This window comes from Triplophysa dalaica, chromosome 4, assembly GCF_015846415.1.
Source record: "Triplophysa dalaica isolate WHDGS20190420 chromosome 4, ASM1584641v1, whole genome shotgun sequence".
NCBI classification, from domain to species: domain Eukaryota; kingdom Metazoa; phylum Chordata; class Actinopteri; order Cypriniformes; family Nemacheilidae; genus Triplophysa; species Triplophysa dalaica.
The window spans coordinates 10,057,288-10,081,982 of NC_079545.1; the positions used below are offsets into that span (position 1 = coordinate 10,057,288).

At 38.1% G+C, this 24,695-nt stretch overlaps 1 protein-coding gene across 1 annotated transcript; it reads right to left on the minus strand.

The window, feature by feature from the left end:
* Positions 1-1,284: 1,284 nt before the first annotated feature.
* On the minus strand, positions 1,285-24,174 carry msna (moesin a). Its single transcript, XM_056745092.1, has 14 exons — positions 23,795-24,174; positions 11,671-11,754; positions 8,232-8,327; positions 7,834-7,956; positions 7,140-7,291; positions 6,981-7,064; positions 6,730-6,876; positions 6,524-6,620; positions 4,902-5,065; positions 4,245-4,375; positions 4,009-4,169; positions 3,656-3,748; positions 2,896-3,126; positions 1,285-2,811 (listed from the first exon to the last, which is right to left on the minus strand). The coding sequence occupies exons 1-14, from the start codon at positions 23,804-23,806 to the stop codon at positions 2,647-2,649; spliced, it is 1,740 nt and encodes a 579-aa protein (XP_056601070.1). The 5' UTR covers positions 23,807-24,174; the 3' UTR covers positions 1,285-2,646.
* Between the last annotated feature and the right edge of the window lie 521 nt (positions 24,175-24,695).

The window sequence follows — 24,695 nt, forward strand, 5'->3', positions numbered from 1 at the left end:
TCCACTCATTTGTCATCCATACCACATTTATCTACACGGCTTCGCGGCAGAACGGAAGATGTCTGACGTCATGTGAAAAGGGCCTATTTTGCGGGTTGGACAGATGGGACATGTCCCCGCCACTTTTTGGAATAAATTAAGAAATGGAAGGTGTGTATAGTTTAGGGGCCATTAACAGCTTTAGTTAATGTATACACATATCATTTATATTTATGTATAAACTACAATTTAATATTTACTGTGGTGAAGTAAAAAACGGTATTCAAGGAAATGTTCTATACAGTTTGCTATAATACATACTACTCCTGAATTTTTTCATGTGAGACAGTAAAAAAACAAAAGTAGTTTTAAAAGCTACAATTAACTTGAAGTATAGCTAACGACTTTTACAGATGGCTAGCTAAGCTGTGACTTAACTACTTTAATTTATGAGTAGCTTCAAAGTAGCTTCCCCAACACTGGAAGCGTCACATTCTCTATACGTCGGACCAAGGATATTAAAAAGCACTTATGGCTTGTTGTTTATAAATTAGTATTTGTATTGATTACTTCTCATCTTTGGCAGTCTGACGTCAGCCTGAAGGGAGCATAGAGAACTCAGAATACAGAAAATGGTAACTGTCCAGATCATGGATCGTGGTTTTCTCAAAACATTCCTATTAAGCAAGAATGACAGACTCCTTTGTTTTTACAGACATCCTGTTTCTTTACACAGCAAGATCCCCATCCACTGGTCCAGTAGGTTTCATTAATAAGTTCAAACAAAAAATATATTTTTTGATGCATTTTCGTGATGGTTGTTGTTTACCGTTCTTTGTATGAAAGTATTATTATTTTATAAGACCAAATAACTTTTATTTGTGCCCAATATAGATATAACAGGAAATTTTAAGGGCCTCTGTCCACAGTTCGTTGACACTGGAACTAACTTGAATAAAGCTAAATAATGCCCTCTGCTGTTGAATGCATAAAACTAGACAGACTAGGAACCATTATCTGACCCTCTGCTGTAAAATCTAAATATTCAAATAACTAGGTTGTAACCAGCTGAAATCACTTAAAGCACTGTTTAAACTATCTAATGAGTATCTAAATGAGTATCTTTTTCATTAAATGGAATCTGCTCATGTCTGTATATTATTATTTTTTTAAACAGAAAAGGTGTTGCTGATTTTAACTGTATGGTTTATAGAGAGATTTCGACAGAGATATTTCTTTCGTCCATATTGGATTAGGTTTTGTCGAACCAGATAGTACAATACGCTCTACAAACAACACTGGCCGTTAATCTGACGACTTTAATATTTTATTGACAGTTGCGATGAAAACATGATAAGCAGCAATCTTTTCTGTGATGGGCTGACGAGGAGCCAGCTGCGGCCAAATGGCGGGAAACGTCCAATTCTGAATGATGTCACGTCACCCAGGTAACAAGCTTTATATATGATAAGAACAAGCATAAAAGAGACCTCTGTTCTTATATATCAAAACAGCTCAGATTATTCAAGTGTAAGATCCAAATAAAGAATAAATTCTTCAAAAGCAGCCAGGGACGTCATATTGCTTCAGTGCGGCATATCGCCGCATGAATAAAGATGAATGTAAGGTTAGATTACAAAAATCAACTAAGGCACTGCCTACAGGTGCGGGGCTACTCCAAAAACTGTGTTCACTCTGGGTAAATACTGTTCAGACATAAAGGGAGAAATGGAATCCCAGAAGATGCTTAGAAGTGTCTAATAAAGGATCCTTCGAAATAATACTGCAAAAGGCAATCAAACGCCTAAAAAAAAGTCTTTTCCTTCAGAAAAAAAGCTTAAAATAAGAATACGATTAAAACTAAACTAAAAATACAGTTTGATATTTTCTCTTCAGTGAAAAGGCTCAAACAGGGAGCGGCCACATACCTGCAGCAGTGAGAAACTATTACTAAACTAAATTTTAATAGGAATCCACACACACTCTCTCTCCCACACAAACACACACACATGCGCACAAAAACACACACACACACACTTTGCTCTCGCGGGCCACCTGTTTTGGCTGAGTGGTTCATTGGCAGCAGGTAGCAGGTCTTAAGCATGTGTTTTAATCAATACTGTAATTTTCTAATTCGAAAAGGCACAGAGATGCAATGTTACAGCAACTCATCATAGCTAGGCTATTACACCATTTCAATGGCACTGTGTAGATTAATAAAATGTCAACTACTTTGAATTACGGTCCTGGTATGCTGGCATACGGTTGGTCCTTCTTCTCCAGAGTTTGCTTTCTCAATCTGTCCTTACAATGGAATGTTTTTCTACTTCAATGCTCAGGGAAATCCAGTTCTGCTCGTCATCAATTTGAATGAATCAAAACCCTTTAGTTCAGCCAAACAGCAAACCGTTAATATGTTTTCAAATAAAAGAGCTACGTCTATGTCAAAACACAAAGCAAGAAATAAATCTCCTCTATCATGATGCAGTAACCCAAACAATGCCTCTGAATTAAAGGGATCGTGAATTGTGCAGCATTATTCTATATTTGGCTTTATTGTTCGGCCTGTCTGGCTGTTGGAGTGGTGCGTTGTGGGTACTGTAGTTTCTCTGCAGACATGACGTGCAAGGCAGGCTGTAGTGCCCCCTGCTGGCCGACCGTGGTAAATTACATGCACTCAAACTCGTCGATTCGCTGTTTGGTGTTTCCAGAGCGGATCTGGCGAAGCGTCTTGTACTTGTCGCGTCCTGCTCGTACGTTCTCTGCGTGGATCATGTCGTTCTGGGTCTTCTTGGTCTCGTCCCGAGCGTTGGCCAGCTCAGAAGTCAGAGCCTGCGAGAGAATGAATAAAGATTGGTGACGACTCTGCGAAGAGTGCTTTCTGTGTGATTGTGTCTAAGTGGTTTTCCTTCTCACCAGAAGGTGTTTCTGCACCCGTTCGTTCTTCTCTGCCTCCGTCATGCGCTCCTCCTCGCTCCTGTCTTTGTAAGAGACTGCAGAGGAAAATTCGGCGCTGGCCTCTGCGCTGCTCTCGTCACCCTCGTCGTTATCGTTTTCGCTGTGCACAGGCTCCGTCACGTGGGTCGCTGTCACTTTATTTCTCAGTTCCTCTTTCGTCTTCTCAAGGTCCTCCTGGACTACGATGGCCTGTAAGGAACATACAGCGACCCATTAAAACTAAATCAAAACAGTGTCATGCCACATGTTGTCAGATAAATAATCAATGTACATATATGTACAATCGAAAATTGCAATAATAACGTGCATTGTATTTTTCATAATGTTTTATAATCTCTCTTTCCCTATCATCACTATTTATATGTACATGAAGATGCTTTGAAGCTGCGTTTTCATTTGAACTGAATAGTCCATGGCAACAAATACATAAATGGAGATGAAAATATTTAGCATGGTCTAGAAAGGGACACTTCATATATTATGAATGGGTGCCAGATAACAAAATATCTTCTTTTGTGTTCTGCAGAAGAAAGAAAGTCATACCGGTTTGAAATGACAAGAAAGTGAGAAAAAATCCTTTTTAGGTGAATTATCACTTTAAGACATCAAACGTTATGGGATCGGATGCTTCTTCGCCGTTTTTTTGCTTCTGTCTGTGTGTTTATCGTTAGCTTTTAATTGCAAGCATCTGCTAGCAATGACAAGTAACCATGTTTACCTTCTGTTGCCATTCTGTTGCTTCTTCCTCTTTCTTCTTTTTGGCGTCTTCAAGCAATGAGATCTTTGAGGTTAACTCTGCCAGTTCAGTCGCCTGTCCGAACACACAAACAGACCCACACATTCTCAGAGATGCAGAGGAACACGTGTAATTGTGGTTGCCTTACATTCTGTGGTCAGGGGATGTTTGGAATTGTATTTTTGGTTGCTATGGCAACGGCTTATCCCGCTCTGTGGGGTCACCACGGCAACCTACTGCATGTGGGGCTGCTGTATAGTTGTTGTGAAGTTGTTATGGAGAACATGGTGCCATGGTGGCTGATATTGTATAATGTGGTTGTCATGGTAACTAACCAGATGCTCTTGGTTCTTCATCTGGTTCTCGGACTGCTGCAGCAGAGTCGCTTTGGCCTCCTCCGCCAGGCGGCGCTCTCGCTCCAGACGCTCTGCCTCCTCTTGAGCGCTTTTACGCTCCTGGTCCAGCTCAAGCGCCCGGCGGGTCTGCTCCTCCAACTCTGCACAAAAACACAAAAATGATTGATCAAGTAATGCAAAAATACAAGCAGCATGTCTCACTCTGTCCACTTCACCTTGCTGAGCTTTTCTGGTTTGTTCCTCTATCACTTTGAGTTTCTCCATCAGCTCCTCCTTTTCTTTCTCGATCTTCTCCTTCTCCTTTTCTGCTTGCTCTCTCTTTTTCCGTTCGTCCTCCAGCATTGCCCTGCAACATGAGGGTGTGTGTGTGAGTGCCCGTTAGGTTAAACACAAAAACAGACACACTTGTTAGAAGAGGAACTTGCCCTTCGAAGGCACTGTGAAGCATCAAACTATAAAGAATGAACAACAAACCACTTATCAACTAAAGGAACCTGCTGAAAAGAACATTACAGTGATAGTTCAACTAAAATGAAATATTTGTCATCATAAACCGTTTCAAAACTTCAAGACTTTCTTCCCCAGAACACAAAAGAAGATATTTTGAACAAAGTTGGTAACCGAACAGCGGCAGCACCCATTCACTTCTATCAAAGTGAATGGGGTCCATTTCACAACTTTTTTTTCAAAATATCTTCTTTTGTGTTCTGAAGAAGAAAAAGTCATAGAGGTTTGAAATGACAAGAGGGTGAGCAAATGATGACAGAATTTTTACTTGGTGAACTATGAATTTCCTTAATGGTCATGCTGTTCTTATGATGCTAATTTTGAGCCCTAGACTCTAAATCAACCTGTCTTGCTTGCTCTCTCACCTTTCCATCTTCTTGTGATTCTTTTCTTCTTTGGCCTGTGCCTTCATCTGCTGGACCTCGATGGTGTCTGGTTTACGGCGTCTCATGTACAGCTCATGGTTCCCCATGCACAGGGCCAGAATCCTCTTATTAATGCGCAAGCGCTGGGCATAGAAGACAAAGTCCTGCGGGGACAGAATGAAAAATGTTATATACAAACTTACCCAAAGTTGCTAACCTATAAAAAAGATGAGTTTTTTTTTAAAGGGGGGATTTAACAGCATTTCATGCATTCTGACTTCTTTACAATGTTACACGTGCTGGTTTCTCATGCTTAACATTGTAAACATGTTAAAAAAACAGTTGTACATAAGACGTTGTATTTTTGTGCTTGATACCCTCTCCCCCATCACTCCCAACTTGTTTCAGAAAGTTTTTTATAAGTCTGGATCCTATTCCTTTTATTTGGCAACTCTCCTGGAAAAGCTTGGCGATGCAAACGACATAGCCCACCTACGCGTCAATCAACGATAGTAAGACCCCCTTACCATCAAGATTAGCTGTTCTGCATCAAGTTTGTGGTTCTGCATTGCAACTCGTTACTCTTGTGATAGGGAGAAGTTTGAGGTGTTTGTTTGTTCACAGAATTTCAGTGAAGGATGTAATATAAACGATAGATTTAACGCTTGCTTTGGACTGGAGATCATTTGAAACTGATAGATGGCGCGGTCCCAGTGCTAAAAGATGCTAGACATGAACCGCACGTGGTAATTGAAAACACAGAATTTGTCTGTGTTTTGTTGACAATCGGTGTGTACGTGCATAATGTACAAAACACGAAGGGATTAATTGGATGATGTGTTGTGTGCTTGTGCTGTCGTTTCATCCCACTGCCTGCCTCCAGCAGCTCGTGTTTTTCCAGAAATAATCATACAGCTGTATCTCTCTTTAACGTATCTCGACGCATGTAAAACTACTGTATAGGTACTCAAGATTAATATGAGATTGGCAGAAAGTGCGTATGATACTGGCTCATTAATATTGCAACGCTGACTCTTACACCGCGTCTACACTGGTGTACCATTAGAACCCATTATAATTTCATTTCAAAGAAGGTGGACCATCTGTGACTAAGCTGATCCTTAAATGAAACGCAACAGAAAGCTTGTGAGTTTAGAGACGGCCATGAACGTGAGTGCCGAACGCTCACTGTTATACCACCGATAAGAGACACACATTCCCATCTACACTCTCTTGTGTGACTGTAAAAAAGACAAACAGACCAAACGTGCTGCTACAAAGAAAAACTCTGATATGTTAACTGTCTGTGTACAACATTATTTCACTAGTCTACTGCTTATCAAACACCGTAATAGTTTTACTTGTCTAGACACAGAAATAAGAATGGACACATGATAAATCGCACAATAAGCTTAAGGTTTCCCTAAGTGGTTTAAACCGGTCTAACTGGTCTGCCTGTCTAGTGTTTAGCAGGTTTGGCCATCATTCTATACTGACCGTCTGTCAAGTGCATAAAACAGGCTTGTCTGGTTGTGTATCTAAGATGGCCAAACTAGCTTAATACCGGTTTAAAGCTGTTCTTTTCTTAAAAGAGGTGGCAGAAAAAGCTTCTCATCACCTACCGGGGATTTCTTATCAATGGGTTTGATGACAAACTTCTTATCGTTGAAAGAAATGTTTCGGATCTCACTCCAGGGGAAACCAATTTTAGGTGTCATCCTGAAAAAAGCAAAATAGAGTCAGTCAGTTTGATTTGATATTTCTTGAAGTTTTGACATACTTCAGAAGTGAAGGGCATACTACAAAATGAATTTCTTTAAAAACCTACTTGTCGTTCTGCTCGTAAATGTTGAGTCCCAGGGCGTCGACTCCCAGCCAGAGCTCAGATCCTTTCTTATTCTTAATACTGAAATAATTCACCCCGTACATCTCCAGATCCTGAGCTATCTTCAGATACTCCATCATCGCGTCCTCTCTGAAACACACACATAGTCGCGTTATCGCCCGGCCGCTGTGAACGGTGATAACCCACAGAAAGGCCAAGAGCACATTCCATCGGCTGGGTGTATGTGTCTGTACCTCAACATGCCCTTGTGCTCCTCGTGCCAGACCTGAATTCTTTCCTCCCACTGCTCTTTGCTTAGCTTGTGCTGCTCCAGAACCCTGCAGAAAAAAGATTGGTTAGAAAGTATCTGAGATTACACCACAAAGTATGGATATTAAGATATCCACACGCACCTCTGTGGGAGCAGTTTCTCGCCAGACAGGTATCCGGGCATGTGAACATCTTTGTTGTAGTCGGTGTATTTGGCCTGCACTGCATAAGATCCCAACAGTACGGCGGTCTCGGGGGGGCAGTAGATATCGTCATTCAGAATCCCTTCCTTTACCTGAAACATGCAGCAAACAATGGATGTTAAAAGGAGACATGCAATGCAATTCCATTGTTGACCACCAGATTGTGCTAAAGCTTGCACTCAACAGCAGGAGGCATCCATTTCAGTTTACTCAATGTAACACATGTTCTCTGTAAGTATATCTGAGCCCACAGCACATGTTTGGCCTTGGCTTTGACAGTGATGTGACGTTTATATACTGGATCTCAAGAGACTACAGATCACCAGAAAGTGTCCTATATCAGTTTAAAGTGACATACAATATTATATACATATCTGGGGTTACCAAAGACTCAAAAATATTGTGATATAGTCAATATAGTGTGTAGTTAGTCAATTAAAAATGCTGATAAGTAATATAGTAATCTTCAACTTGAAACTGTGTGTTTAACTAATGATATTGTATATTGAGTTCTTTAAATGAAGTTGAATCTCTTTTTCCTAATAAAATGAAATGTAAAAAATGTAACCCAATACTTTATTATATTATAGTATATATATATATATATAATATATAATGAAGAAAGCACACACACCTGAAGGAAGAAAAGTCTTTGAGTGGCCTCTTGAATCAGCTCCTCGGAAACATCTTCAGGATAAAACTTTGCCCGGAATTTAAACAGCAGAGGACTCTCCTTGCGGACGTCCTGAGCCGTAACCTAGGCAACAAGGAATGAAACAGAATTGATCACCGGGGTTACACATAGCCATTCATTCATTCACCTGCCTTCTGGTCTCCATCATCTACAGTACAAATGAACAGACCTTTCATTTATTTTCTCTATTATTCTTTATCAATAAGACTTTCTTTGAGACACAAAGAGCTAATATACTGAAAGTCTAAAAATGGCTGATGATTGATGGTTTCACTAATGTATAGCTTATGAAAGTGCTTATAAACTGAGCATTCATGTGCTTACACACACACACACACCTTCTTGTTGAGTTTAAGCCAGGTGGAAAAGCCTTTGGTGTCCTGGTACTGCAGTCCGAAGAACCAAACCTCCCTCAAACCGATGGTTTTCACCACCTATAGACATACAAAACACACATCTTATACCAATCTTAAAAAAAATGACTGTTTAAAGACAAAAGCAAACCTACTGAACACTTATCCGTTAAACATAATTTCACAAGTTTATATGACATGGAAAAATATCTTAACTATGCTGTGAAGAGTGAGACCGTGAGCTGGTTTGGGCTAGTCTGGTGCATGTTTTAGTTTCTGTAAAAACTTGTTGACCAGGGAAGTCAAAAATGAACCGTCACATGATTGGGACCAACATCCAAGACACAAAATTTGTTGTTAGTCAGATTTTTTACTATGCAGGGTAGGGCTGCAACAACGAATCGATAAAATCGATAAAAATCGATTAGTAAAAAAGTTGTCAACGAATTTCATTATCGATTCGTTGTGTCGCGCGACGCGGAGACGTTTGGTTATTAAAAAAAAACTTTATTTGAGCGCGGAGCGAAGTAAACACACTCGGTCTCTCTCGCGCACTGATGCTAGCAGAGTTCGGCGCCTCATATACAGGGCGGAGCAAAAATAAAAAAACGAGCGGAGGAAAGATACATGACGGAGGCAGAGAAATCAGCGCGACCCAAGTCATCATAGGTGCGGGAGCATTTCACACTAAATAAACAGAAAAACTGTGTTAACTACAAAATATGCAAACGCGACATGGCGGGAGCAACGCGGCAATGATCCAGCACCTGAAACTCAAACATGTTTGAGTCTGTGATGAGGAGGAAGGGAGTTCAACAGCAGGTTCAGTCATTACAGAATCCTACTTTTGTTCCGTTTCGAAGTGAAGAACGTAATGTCCCTGGTGCGGATGTTTACTCGTTATCCAGATTGACAAGCATCACAAGTTAGCATTAGCTCGTTAATAACAGTATAATCAGGGGTGGTGTAGTTACTTTGCGCTTTGCATTGTAAGACTAAAAACACGTTTTTATTCACTCGCCTTTTTTGGACCATTCATTTATCAATCTGTTGTCATGTATAGCTACACTGCAAAACTTCCTTAGTAATTTTGTCTAATTTCAAGTCCAAATATCTAAAAAATCTTAAATCAAGATTACTAGACAAGAAAATTAATTGATGCTTAAAACTTCTGTTTGAAATTATATCTCATTAAGATTATTTTTGTACCCCATTGGCAGATAATTTTTCTTGCTTTAAGCAAACAATCACTTAATTTGACGTGTTTTTTCAGAAAACAAGACATAATTTCTTATGCTTTTTCATGTGTCTAGTACATGTTTCTTGATATAAGATTTTTTTTTAAATTTGGACTGACAACGGGACAAAACTACTAAGTTAGAAAAGCAATTTTTGCAGTGTATAGGCTATTCTGTCCTTTCTCCCATATAGGTTATTATTGACAAATATATTTGTGTGTGTTGTACTTTTTAATTTAATTTTAAAGTTCTTTTATAGCTCTTGGTCATCTTAAGCTTTGTTAAAATGTGGTGTATAAATGAAGCTTGCACTTACTACAATGATGGTAGTAATTGAATGAATAAGCTTCAAGTGAATTTGAGAGAGAGTGTGTGTGTGTGTCAGTGTTTGTCAGTGTGTGCGTCTGCAAAAGTGTGTGCGTTTGCGAGTGTGTGCATCTGCGAGTGTGTGCATCTGCGAGTGTCTGTCTGCAGTGTAGTGTAGAGAACAAGTTCTTACATTCAAACAAATCCTGTTAAGTTTTCTGATTTGTATTGTTCTTTAGTTTTTATAAATTATTTATTGTTCTGGCAGCTCAGGTGGCACTTTTATTTTAAAAAAGTCTATATATTTGGCAGATGTTAAGCATACATGTGTATATTTTTTGTGTTAGTCCATTTTTGTTTGATTTTATTATTTTTATAACAGCTCAGGGATGTTCAAGGAGCAACATGCTTGTGCACTTTCTAAAGATTTTAGTTCTGTTTTTGAATAAAGGGTTGGAAATTATTGCTTTTCTTGTGTTTTTTTTTTAATCCGATTCATCGATTAATCGAAAAAATTATTTACAGATTAATCGATTATTAAAATAATCGTTAGTTGCAGCCCTAATGCAGGGTAGAGGTGTGTAAGTATGAGAATCGAGCTCACAGACAGTACACCAACATAGACACTAATATGTGAATTTAGAAATGGAGGATGAATAAGAATCTGGCATTTATGTCCAACAAAATAGGCTTTGATCTTCACATGAGTTGTGGTGCTCATATGGTGCCGGTATGTGTCGAATCCTTTCACTTTTCTTAGTTCTCAGTGGAATATAAACACTGAATCCTTTATCTTTGTCATCATTGCAGGGTGGGAAGGTTTGTGTTTGTGCATGTGAGATGTTGAAAATGTGAGACTTTTTTGTGACATGCTGGATCAACCAGACTGTGCTGTGCCTTAAAATGATGTAAGATGGTTAAACAGAAACAGAAAAGGCAAAAGAAAGATGAGTAATGGCAGAGAAAAGGAGTGATAGATGAAGAGGAGTGAAGGAGACAGCTGTGTTTATATGCGATTTGTAAACAGAGAGAGCGACACTCCTCACTTACATATGCTTCTCTCTCTATTGTTAATAGCACCATGCTGTCCGCACTGCTGGATGATCAGCACAAGAGTTTAAAGACAGACAGCAGGAAGTTGGATAAGCATTAAGGAAATACATTAAAGCACAGTAAAAGACCATAATTGGATTAAAGGAACAACACACCCAACGTGATGCTGCTTCTGGTCTTTGGATTTTTGAGACCAAGAACTTAAGAAAACGTGATAAAAAGTCATTACTGTCAGATGTGATATCTTTATAGTCATTAAATATAAAATCCTTACATATTTCCACTTCTGGGTGTTGTTACAAGGCAAAAAAAACTGCACACAGGTCTCGAACAACGTGAAGGTGAGTGATCTTTGGGTTGAACTTTTGCTTTTAATAGCCCTTCTCAAAAATCAGCCCTCATCTCATCCCAAAAGCTCAAGCTGAATGTCTAACTTCTGTTAAAACATGCGACCCTGCAACCTACATAACAGCCTGGAGAATAAATGCTTTGTGTGTTTGTACGAGAAATTAAAGGTTGCTCAGGAACAAAGCTGTCTTTTATCGAGAAAGTGTGGCTTATTGAACACAATGGACAACAGAATGACTGAACATAAGAACAAGGGGAAGATACAGGATTACACCCTACATAAGAAACGGTAAGACACAGTAAGACAGAGAGAGGTGAGGTGGAGGAGGGGAGAATTCCCCTCTGAATATAGACTTCTAGTACATAACACCAAATGCACATGAGTTCTCGAAGACCCAGAGTTAAAAAAAGAAAGCAAGAAACGTGTGTTTGTGCATGTTGTGAAAGGATCATAAAAGCAGCAAGAGGTTCACACACACCTGGTCAAATAGCTGTTTCCCGGTGGTGCTCGGCTGGATGGCAAACTCCAACTCTGCATCCATCGTAGTCACGCGAACGCTGATCTAAAAAATACAAATAAGGAGAATTAATAATTATATTTTTAACTTTAAAATGATTTTTTAGGATTTGACACATTTTGAGCAAAGTAACATTACTGCAGTAAATTCAGCCGTTTTTAGATCACTAATCAAATATGCAACATTGTGAAACTGACTGTTAACTCTGACAACTTCACTTCATTTCCAGTAAGAAAACAAGATATCTAAAATGATGCTGAGATAACATGGATCAACATGTTGGGCGTTTGTGCCAGTCCATGTAATCATTATAGCAAGACAGATAAACCACCTTAATAAACTATGGAGATGTGTGGATTTGTTTTTAATGTACCTTTTCATTCAAAAATGCAATAATAATAGATTGTATTTAACAAGACTGATTGGGCAATTAAAATAAAAAAAATCCCTCATTGTGATAGACATCTTTAATATATTCAATTATCTTGAATTTAACTCAATTTTTATCAAACACCACAATAAAAAAAATCACTGAGTGTGTATGTGTATAAACAGTCATGTTTCTACAATGTATGTGTCAATGTGTGCTCTTAAGTGTGGCTTGCTATTTTAACATGACGGATTGTGCTCTGGAGGTCTGGATAAGATAAAAACAATAGAAGGAAACCGCAAGAGGGAAGAATGGAAAAAGATATCCCCCTTCTCTCTTCTCTTTTTCCCCGACCCCATCCCTGCCTCCACCCCACCGGATACTGATGACCACACCATGTAGCCACGTAGAAACACTAAGCAATGTCCACTTCCTCTTAGCTGTACAAGTACAGCCAATCAGAGCACAGTTCCTATTAATAACAGATTAATCAGCAGACGATAAGTATGGTATGTCTCAATCAGATTTCTATTTTCTTCTACTTTATTTTGTTATATTTTCTGCCTAACATCTAAACACTAGTGTATATGTAAATAATATGTTTTGCTTAGAAAAATAGGCATGTATGTACTCTATAAAGTAACAATTGCTTTTAAAAAGTACAGTGCCATTGTATTTACATTATATATGCATTATGCGGTAATGTTTTCTACTTTATAATCTGCAACCTCATGTTGGAGGAAACAGTCATCTCAAAGTTTAAAAGAAATCATGTTGACCACTATTGTTTCTTAAATTCATGTTCACAATATACTGTACTGATGTACAACAAAGCAAATACACCAGAAAGGAAAGTGAGACAGCTATAATATTTCACACGAGGGGACACCAAATTCACCAAAAAATTGTTTGATTTATTTCTTATCAAGTGCTTTCTGCAGTTCTGTGAGAACCTTTATAAAATACTTAAGAAAAGAAACATTTATACATGTTTGTATATTATGAGAGCCCTATCAAGTAGGGATGAGTCACGAGTTTCGAATATTCGAATAGTATATTTAATTATCGAATTTCGAATAGTGTGTGCGATCTTAAAAAACTTGCCCTGTTTTCACGTGTAATGCGTTCATGTAACCAAAGGGTGGCGCTGCCAATAACGACGCACCTAAAACCTAAAGGCTGTCAATCAAGAGACAGTAAAGGAAAACATTTTCACACAAGAATTGGTAACGAAGTTACGCACACTGTAGACCCGCGTGGCATAACGGAAACGGTAAATTGATATAAAAAATGTGTTCTTTGTGGGGGTCCTTTAATAAAATGAATGAGAATAAAGTGCAGTGCAATGTAAAGCTGGTTTATCATGGATCAACAACTACGATGCACAATCTTTTCAGGGCGAAGCACCCAGCAGGTTCTCCCACAGGTCAGCAGTCAGGTGCTAGTTTTATGGTCAGCCCAACCAATTTGGATGCCAGACGGGCGGAGCAAATAACGGCTTTATTTACTAAGATGATCGCTATTGATATGCTTCCGATCGGCTTTGTCAAAGGAGAGGGTTTTAAAGATCTTATGGAGTTTGTACAGACCGAGTTTACTGTTCGTCTAGAAAAACGATCACTGCCAGACTGGAGAAACTTTTTCATGATAATAGAAATAGAAGCCTTTTGAGCTGTTAATTCATGAAATCGTCCAGGACTGTTAATAAATGCCGTCACTCGGTTAATATGTTTTACGCGTGTTAAGTCTGGTCTAAAATATTTATGGCTTTAATATATTTTCCTGATTAATCACCCTGCCGTTGGTATAAATGTGCATGCTCATATTTTACAAGGAAATGTTCTAGCATTATGAGCGGTCGATTCTGATCGACGTACTGTTAATAAGTCCCGTCATTCGAATAGTTATCATTAATGTTTCAGCGCGTTATCTTAATGTATTGCTTAATGTTAGATTGCATATTCTATAATACATAAAGCAGTGTGCCGTCATACTGATTTTAAGCGTAAATGTTCTCTATCTCTCTCTCCGTTTGTGTGTGTAATACTGTAAATGCGTCCATGTGGGGGTGGGGTGCGAATTTCGAATAATTTTCGAATAGTTCGAATATTATTTTTGCTTTAAATGCCCATCCCTACTATCAAGATGATCAGAAAATTAGCAAGAATTGATTAGGGGTCCCTCTTAAAAAAGGAGTTTATCGTAGGAGTGCTCACTGTAAAACAAACCAGTGTGTTTGAGACAAACAGCTCAGTTTAGGCCTGTACCTTCACACTCCGTTGTACCCATAATGCCCTGCTTTATCTGGCAGCTGTGAGGCTGATCTCTGTTCATGTGCTCAGACTGTTAAAAACTCGATCTGATTGTATTTGGCTTATAAAGAAGCTCACACCAAGTTGACATATGGCTTCAGAAGATTTCACAAGATCTAAGAGAATGTATAAACATTGCTTAGTACTGCGTGTATTTTTTTGTAGGATCTATTGACAGAAATGCAATATAACACACATGTCTTCAAAGATGTAAAATGACCTTACACAATTAAGTGTTACGTTTTTTATTGCTTTAGAATGAGCTATTTCTATCTACATACACTGGGGACCCCCCTTCCATGAAATTCACCATGTTGTTTCTACAGTAGCCCTTAATGGAAAATTGCTCTACAGAGTGCTTTTGTACAGGTTATATTCGGTAAAGAAGCAAAAACGTGATGACATCTTAGTTCTGTGTTTCGAAAGATGGGGGGGTAGAGTTAGCCGTTGGTTGCAATACACCACCTCACCACTAGGTGCCGGCCGCTAGTGTACCAAATTAATCCACTTTAAATCTACACACCAACTTCTTACATCCTGCTAACACACAGCCCTTATTCATTCATACACCCATTCATGTACACTTCTTCCTATCCACACTTCACCTCATCCCTTCAAATCCACATACTAAGTCACTATATAAGATTGTGTGATGTTAAAAATAATCATGCTCAGAAAGTGATATTGAAATTGTGAAATAAGTCAGGTTGTGAAATGGCTGAACTGTGAAACTCTTGATACCCAGGTGTCTTGTGTGTGTGTGTGTGTGTGTTTGTGTGTGCGTGCCTGCGTGGTGTTGTTTTCAGAATGAGTGTGTCGCTGTTGGTAACTATCTAGCACTCTGGGAATTACTTTAGTATGGGGTGATTCATTTAGGAATAGTCTTTCTGTGTCTGTGTGTGTGTGTGTGTGTGTGTGTGTGAACCCTAGTTCTGCTGTTTCACAGACTTGCATCAGCCAGTTGGAACAGAAAGAGAACAAGTCAAACTTTCTCAACGACTGCCGTTTTTCTACTTTCTTTTTCCACTCCTCTTTGAGTGAGAGTTCATTTCATATACGCAAGCTCCAATATAATACATCTCTTTCAGTACTGGCAAGTTTGCAAGGAAGTGTGGAACAGTATCGGTAGGTTAATGGACTCTCATTCCCGGATGGTCTCACAGTGTAAAAATAGTGCATGGCTTCATGAAACAGGAACCAAGAATTTGTAATTCTGCCTGGTTAGGGTGTGTGTGATATGGGTGTGGTCTTTACAGTGGACCCGGCGTTCTAGTGTTTCTCTATCACTATTCTTAGAACAATCCTCCTGCTTTAACTCAAGACGCACTCACATTGCTCATACACATCCAGAACAATGACATCTACACAATGACACATATAAACAGTAGAGAATAGGCTAAAGATAGTATTTAGACATTAAGACAAATGTTTTCTTTACAAATTGCATATAATATTGTGTCATAACGGTTATTTAGCAGCACATACTAATAGATGATAATCGAGAACGATTGACCGTTGCGACATGTAAAATAACCTAAACGGCAGTAGTATAGACAATAAAACCATTTAGCTAGCAAGTTCAGATTGTTTTTTATTGTAGCTAAAATGCACTTAAAATATTTTGGTGAATCCAAGTGTTCCCATAGAAACTAACATAAATAAAGTAGGATGTGAAAAACTTGTCATGTGGAGAAGTTGTCATTTACATTGATTCATTTATATATCAGACGCTTTTATCCCAAACACTTGAAATGCAATATTTTGTCTTCAACAAGAGCTGACAATAAGCATATTACACAAAGCTAGGTTATAAATAGAATTAGTACCAAGCCCTGCGTATGACACACACATAAACACTATTTTGGGATCACATGACAAAAATTTTCTTGTGATCTTAAAAATCTTTTAATCTGAAGGTATACGTTTCAATGTTTGAAATGACTTGTGTAATGTGTCAACTCGTGGTGCAACGGATCACAAAACTGGTGGCTCGGATAATTTTATGGATTTTGGGTCACGGATCGGATAATTTTTCGACTGTAAATGCTCATCATAGTTTTATCACAATATATAATCATAAAACTATAATAACTTGTTTTTGCAATCAATAAAATGCTGTAAAATAAGGGCGATTATATAAGGGGTTAAATGATTTTTATAAAAATAAAGGTGTGAAGATATCAACAGATTAATTTGACAGATTATTTAACATCATGCTTTAAAAAAATGACAGCATGTATAGCATAGAAATATGATACAAACGTGCATTTCGAGTAAACGGATGACAACTGGATCTCTAGAGATCAGATTGTAATTGTGACAGGTGGCGATCATGAAGTATCTCGACCGACTTTCTCCCATCTTCTTAAATGCGTTACTGAATCATGAGTGGGCGGCACGTCTAAATTGTGAAGTGGTGCGTATTTGGATGTGTTGAATCCGTGGATTGCATCATCTACACTTTGACCACTGATCTATATAAATGACTGGATTGTGCCCAAAACGCAGGAGGTGAAGTCACCGGAAGAAATCGCGCGGCCATCTTGCTATGCACAACTGACAGAGACTGCCATTGACTTACATTCGAAATGATTATCTAAAATAACCAGTTTTTCAGCTCAATAGGCAATAAGTTTATAGTTTTCTTGTGTTATAAATTAATTGTTACTTCTGATATTTTTATGACATTTATGGTTTATTTTGGGCAGAATTACGACGTATAGAAATCAGTGTATAGAAGGTGAGAGTGTTTTGCACACTGTTGTAATGGCACATGTGTAAATGTTTAAAGAACATATACAGCCTTGTATTTATCTTTATTTAGTTATCATAATCAGCACATTTGTCATATTTAATGTTGTAAAGCTTAAAAAGGAATGAATAACAAAGTTATTGGTTTGGGAAAAAGGAGTCGACTCCGAATCACGCGAACGATTCGTCTGTCTTTCTAATTTCTGTTCGGGGTCGGATTTACAACACTACGTGTAATGCCCGCCTACGTTCCATTTGCAACGCTGCACGGCAGACTAGACCATCTGACAGATAGAAAGGAGGGGATTAGACAGATTGATCGCCAAATGAATCATTTAAGAGTCAGTCAAGAAATAAGGTAATAATAACTGCCGATTATTAGAAAATGAAAGTGTTTTTACACCGTGTATGTACATAAACCTGTTGGACACTCTCTAAACCAAAGTAGGACCAAATTATTTACTCTTAAGAAATTTGCTTTGTAAGGATGTACTGTGAGACTTTAGATATAAAAACAGGGACTGGTAAGTAACTGCTTTATCATAAATACATTTCCCAATTAACTCCTAATTAATTTAATAGTACGTTTGGGCACACCAACATGGCGGCGTGGTAGCTTCAGTGTAGTGACGTCTTTAGCAATCTAGTCATTAATAAAGATCAGTGACTTTGACTCAACACAACATTGCTGCTAACGAAGCAGTTCATGTTAAGATGTTCGCGAGAATGCACTCGTCTAGATACAGGAGAGAGAGCAAGAGTGCGTTCGCTGACACTGGAAACAGAATGAGAGCGCATCTTTTACTCCATGATGAATAAAATTACAGTTAACTAACAAATCATGGCCATGATATAACTATTTCTTTGCATGTTATGTGCAGTGCTCCATAGAATTTGTTTAATAAATTGTTAGCATTGTTCTGCAATGAAAAGTTTAGGGTTAAGAATTGCCATCTTGCAATAACGATAATTCCGGCTTATATAAAGCCAAGATTTGGCTAATCTTAGCATTAGACGTCACAAATTTTCGACTTAACGTATGATGCATGAAGCAAAAAAAACCTGGAAACACTTCAGGAATTGAATTCTACATCATTTTCAGCACACGTTGGGGAACCAACTTAACATTTTCACGCCTCCAAGCATGATGTTGAACCAAATGTAATTCAATTGGCTATTGTACATGTTAGACAGGCGGCCTCTCGGGCATTTCTTGGCCAATGAAAGATGCTATGAAGTCCAAACCTTATGCCGTCAGTCTTAAGGCCTGGCTAGTGATGACTGAGATTTGGCAAGCATACATGCATCAAACCCCTTCCGTATTCATTCTGTTACACCCCAAAGCCAATTAACAAGCCTACACATCACACTCTTCCATTGTGAAAAAGACTTGCACTTGAAAACAGAACAAGCCATAAAAACCTTGAGTAATTAAAGATAATATTTTAACTAACCCATACAACACTCTCATTTACAAACAAATCTCTAAATTTGATTCAATCTCATTCACACACACAGACTCTGAGACAAAATGGCACCCATCCTACCAAGCAAACAAGAAGAGATAGAAAGCTAACAGCTAACAACTGCGTATATATATTACTGTTACCCCCTAAGTTAACTTTAACCACAAAGTAACTGTGGTCTACCTAATTCTTCTATCATTCTTTGGTTAACTGATGCGCTACATACTTCCCTGCGAAAAATGATTGTGACAGCAGATTTTGACTGCATTTGCGGCTCGATCTTTGGAACAGAAAAATGTTCAACATGACACCAGTAATATTCGTTTTGCATTTCTTTCACTACTGCTAAAAAAACTTGTATGTGCGCAACAGAAACCTAGAAATGCAAAGTATGCGAGTCATTCAAGTTCCCATAAACATTTATATAGCTTCATCAAAATGGGGTTATTGTCATTTCTTCGCCACAAAAAAAATGAATAATCTACCAGGAGTCATTATGCAAACACAGTTTACGTGTTTGATTTCTTTAAATGACATGTCAAATATGATTATATAAAGCAACATATGCAGAGGATTTGATCTTGTAGAAAACAGAAGGATTTGCATGAATTACTTGATTAGTACATTCCTTCTGGTCCAAATCTCCCTTATAAAATCCTATTTACAGACACACTGCTATGCATTCACACAAATGTCTTATTTGGAATCTAAAATGCTGACGTTTTTGGACAGAATTTTGTCAAACTATACCATTAACCAGTTGCTAAATCAAATACGAAATGCAGAACAGACTTTCCGTTTCCAAAATGAGACTGGCTTTCACTTTTCACGTTTGAATGGAAGACACCTTTAGTCGGTTAAAGAATCAGCTAAATCAATGTTAGACTAAAGGTCTTGCCCAGTATAAAACTATAGTATACTTAAGTATACTTAAGAAATCGTTGAAATTGACATACGCAAAATAAAAAAGGTGTTTAATTCACTAAAATATATGAAGAGTTTCGTTCCAAAATGAGATGAATCTGTAAAAAAAATCTAAATTTCATCTTTTTATTGTGCATTTCAATTAATATCAATCAAACTGCAGTTGGTTTGTTTTGATTTAAGCCATGATAACTCAAAAAATACAGCTACCTAACACAATAAAAACATGATAACATAAAAAAACATGATTTATAAAAAAAACTGAATTATCTCCTTTAGGAACAAACTCTCCATATTTAAATATATGTATTTATTTATAAACACACACAAATTCGACTTACAAGTTTTGAAGTGAGATGTAGTTCAATCCTGCCGTTTTCCTCCATCGGGATGTGAAGTGTTCAACAAACTCTAGAACTTTCCCTCAAAACCCCCTGGAGCTTTACCTTATTAAAGATCATTAATCTTTCCCTGTGTGTGCGTGTGTTCGTAGTTAATCCTTCCCCACCTGACACATACCAAAGACCTCCAGCCCTCTTTTGAATTCACAATGGACCGATCATGTATAAGCAGTTCATAAATAATACAAAGGCATTGGTGTACACTAACATTATCATGTTTAATTTCTGAATGCTTTATGGCTATTAGTGGTGTAACAATACGCTCACCTCATGATTCGATATAGAACGATAGTACCACGATATGCTGAACAAGATGTTACAATTAAACAAACAAAAAATCAACTAAATAGATTGTCATTAACATTTATGTTGTATCGTGCTATAGAATTGACAGCATTCAATGTTTAGCTGAACCTTCTGTATGTAAAATAATACAAATTGAACAGATCTGTCACTGAAAAATAAAACCGGATACGTTTACGCTAGTGACATTCACAGCTCAACCAAAATTATTTTTTAAAGATGCTACACTATACACCCACATACATATTGTATCACAATACATCATGCCACGCTGTATCATGACATCCCTAAAGTTTATAAAAGGAAATAGTTATGAGGCAGACTTTTGCTATGTTTAAAGTAAGTTTAAGGCCAAACAAAAAGTTTTAAAATGGTTGCAAGTGGATGACCATGTTAATGTGACCTATAATAAGTTGCGTACTTCCTCGCCTGCTCACTCCTTCTGACCTCAACCTACAGAGGTCAACTAACTCCCACTCGATACACTGAGAGGAACTGATGACTTTCGATGTTTGTGAGAGTATGTGAGCAAGCGAGAGAGGAGAGTGTGCAAAGTCTAAAAGAGGCCATTTTGGTACATTAGCTTTGATAAACAGCTGCATTGACTAGGCAACAGAAATCTAAAGCGGAAAAGGGGCCTGTCCTCACTACACAAAGCTGTGTGTGTGCACGCTGCAGTTCTGTGAAACTCCAAATAAGGTACTAAGTGGCAGCGTCAAACCTAGCTGGCCCAGAACAGGAAATGTACAAACAGGAAGTGATGTAAGCACAGTCTAAGCACTGAAGCCTTGAGTCATTATCGGAAAAAATACTCATGGACTTGTAAGACACTAAAAAATTCAGAATTCTTTTACAGGCCAATACGATTCCAAACACAGATCCAAGGAACCTCCAAAATAAATATCACGTCCCTCCCTTATAAGACATAATGTACATTTCCAGCTTTACTGTGCTTTAATGTGTTCCATTTATTCCCAAAAAGTGTACCCCATCTAGTGAGATTTGGAATCACTCCTCCCATACACTCTTGATTTTATAGTAACATCTACTTTATTTGATATTGCACCTCTGCCATGACATCAACCAGACTTATATAATGTATAATGTAATATAACTTATATAATTCAAATTCAGCTGAGCTTGTCCTCACTCTGCAACATGAGGAGACTAGTGAAAGGTCATCCGGTAAAGCATCTGAGCCTACCATACAAAGACTACATACAATGTGTAAGCTATTGCATATAGGTGTGATGGAGATATTTTGAGATATTTGAGAACAACTCTTAACACGTCAGGTTTAAATTAGACTTGAACCATGTTATCAGAACTAAATTCCAAAAGGAGTAATATGACACAGCTAAAACGAATGTTATCGTTTGTTTTGTTTGTAATGCAATTTGTATAGACAATTTAAGGTTAAAAAAGACTGTATTTTCCACATACCATGGATGTTTGTATCTCCTCTCTGAAACAAACAGATTTTTTACAAAGCTCATTGCTCTAAAAAGCGAGGTGTGCTATGGTTGGCCAGTTAACTAATGCGTAGTGATTGGTCAAATACTGCAAGCGTGTGACGGAAATGTAACGCTTCTTACCATATTTGGAACATCAGGTTCCATAGCAATTGTACCAACAGGTACGCCCACCTTACATGTGGGCGGTCTTAATCAACTCATGCCACGAACTGACGTAGATTTGTGGGGGTGTGGTAACACGAGGCGTTTCTGGCAGGTCTGGGTGAGCATTCGCTTTTAGATAGAATGCATCTTTTGTTCCGACACTTAAAATTTTTGCAACGTTACGTGTACAATACATGCATGAGGAACTTATAACACACCAAAGACACAGAAAAACACATGTTCACGCCATATGACACCTTTAAAATATCTGGCATTTAGAATCTGCTTGTCACTGTGTATCATAACCCGGTTGTGTTACATTTCATATCTATGTCTCTAACCTTAGTAAAAATGTAATAAATACAAACATGACTGTGATGTTGATCTACCGCTTAACAAACCAAATATTATAATTATCAAAAAAAATTTATAGGCAACAAATTTCATTAATGTACATTGTGGTAAAGTAATACTTTATATAGTGATGCAGGAAATTCTGTCCTCATTTACTCACCCTTATATTGTTCCAAACCTGTATACATATCTTTTTAAGCTGAACACACAGGAAGATATCTGTAAGAATGTCAAATTTCAACCCCTATAGACTCCCATGGTATCTATTTTCCTATTTATCAACATTCCCCCAAATGTCTTCCTGCGTGTTCAGCAAAACAAATGTATACAGGTTTAGAACAATCTAAGGGTAAATGATGACAGAAAGTTAATTGTTGGGTGAAGCCCTTTAAGCTAACTTTTTTTAATTATCTCTAATATCATTGATCATGTGTCTAATATAAAGATATTTATTTTTATAAAATATTTTACTTTTAAAATTAAAACGTAGCAGCTCTTCCTGGTGCTTATTTTGAAAGTGACTGTTTGAATTAATTTCAATAAATGATTTATGTAGTTAAGACGTATCAACTTATATATGTGAATCTTCAGATCAAACACAAAGATTTAAAACGGAAGGGCTTTATTTATTTATATACTAGCAAGTAACTGAACGTTAAGCTGAGAACGTTGAGAGCTAGATGTGAGCCACGTGATCAGAAAAAGACGTGTCGGTGTATCCTGTTTGACTGTGGCTCTTAAACGTAATCCACTTAAAAGAATGATTCACTAATTGCGAGGTGTAACCGAAAAAGAGAGCCTCGTGATAAAAACCCACAGTTAGGTCGGTATTTGGGCGAACACCACGCCTCGGCGTGGAAAATTGCGCCATGAGCTCGTCCGGTCCTCCCATAGTGACGGACAAGCTGGACCCACCGGCAGACGCGTCTCATAGTTTCCAGTCCCGAATCCTTATCTAAAAAAAATCGAACCCGCGGCGCCATAACCGGCAGCACGGAGGCGCTAAAATGATCTTGACGCGGTCTATTCACTAGAACTTGAAGGAAGGCCAATCAGATTTGACGATAGTGGGGGGTTACATGTTGTCACCGAGTAACGGTTCAGCCCATATACAACACAAAAAGACACCGACAAACAGAACTGTATATAACCAAATTTAGCGTGTCTGTTTGAATAAAATGGGTATAAATAAAAATTAAATGTTTTAATGTTATACATCTACTTAGAACATGCAACAGAGAGAGATTATATTAGAGAAACTGTCCTGTGTAACGTTATTTGAAACGAGACATGCTATTCTGTAGCGAGTTGAGGTGAAAGCTCGTTGTTGTTGTTAATAAAACCAATTATTGCTAAAAAAAATAGTGCATCGAGATCGGCCTACTTTTCATTGGTTGGCAGAAATGCCAACTGTTTTCCAGCAAGTGAAAGACCATCCTCGCCCCTTCCGAGCGCCTACGCGTCGCTACCGTCTCCCGTTTCACCCCCAAATACGCAGCGTTGAAAAGCACCTTGAAATCTCTTCGCCTTTGTTCGCTACACAATACACCCGGTTCGATTGTTTACGTATCCCACGGGTACTCACCGTTTTCGGCATTTTGACTGTATTTTGTGTCTCTCTCGCGCGGATGTCACAAACTGAGCTGATACAATGAAGTCAACAGACAGCCAAACTTTTTCCCAGCGGCTAATGTCCACGACAAAGAGTGAACGTCCGTCACCGCTCTTTTGGAAAACCTACTCCTCGGATCTCTCCAACAAAGTTTCACTTTTCGCGGGGTCTTTGTCGCTCAAAGTGAGGTGCTAGCGGTCCTAGAGTCGATTTCCTGCTAACGGAACTGAGTTTTGAAAACCACACCCAGCCTTGCCGATGGAGGCACAGCAAAGCGCGTTTGGCTAAACTCCGCCCGATCTGCACAGGCCCCGTTATGTGCTGCTTTGTGTCCCGCGGACGACGCTGAGCTCGAACGCGCGCGATCTGGGAATGCGAGGAGGGGGTATCCCACACAATTCCAGCTCTGACGTCATTTTGCACAGAAATTCCAGGCTCTTCTCGGCTTCCCGGAGCAAATGTCAGAGCTTGGTACGGGAAAACGTACGGCGTAGGAGACTGAAAAGTGATACACAGCACTGTCCCAACAATAGTTTGAAGTTCGTTAGGTTTAAAAAACTATTAAAGAAAGATGAAAAACTTCTAAACAAATAAATTATGCTCACAAACTACCATAACAATTATTACCTTAAATAACACAAAACTGACTGATTACAGTTGGTAAGATTACATTATATCTGTTACATATATATCTGTGTGTAAATATGCAAAATTATAATCGGGTTACGTTATGTATAATTTATTTTACTCACACTAGGGAAGTATATAATTAAATTAGAAATTACGATGAACTATTTTTTGCTCTGTATGCGTCTTTCATTTATTTTTATTTATTTATTTTTATTGTTTTTTAAGTGTATAAATAAATCCATAA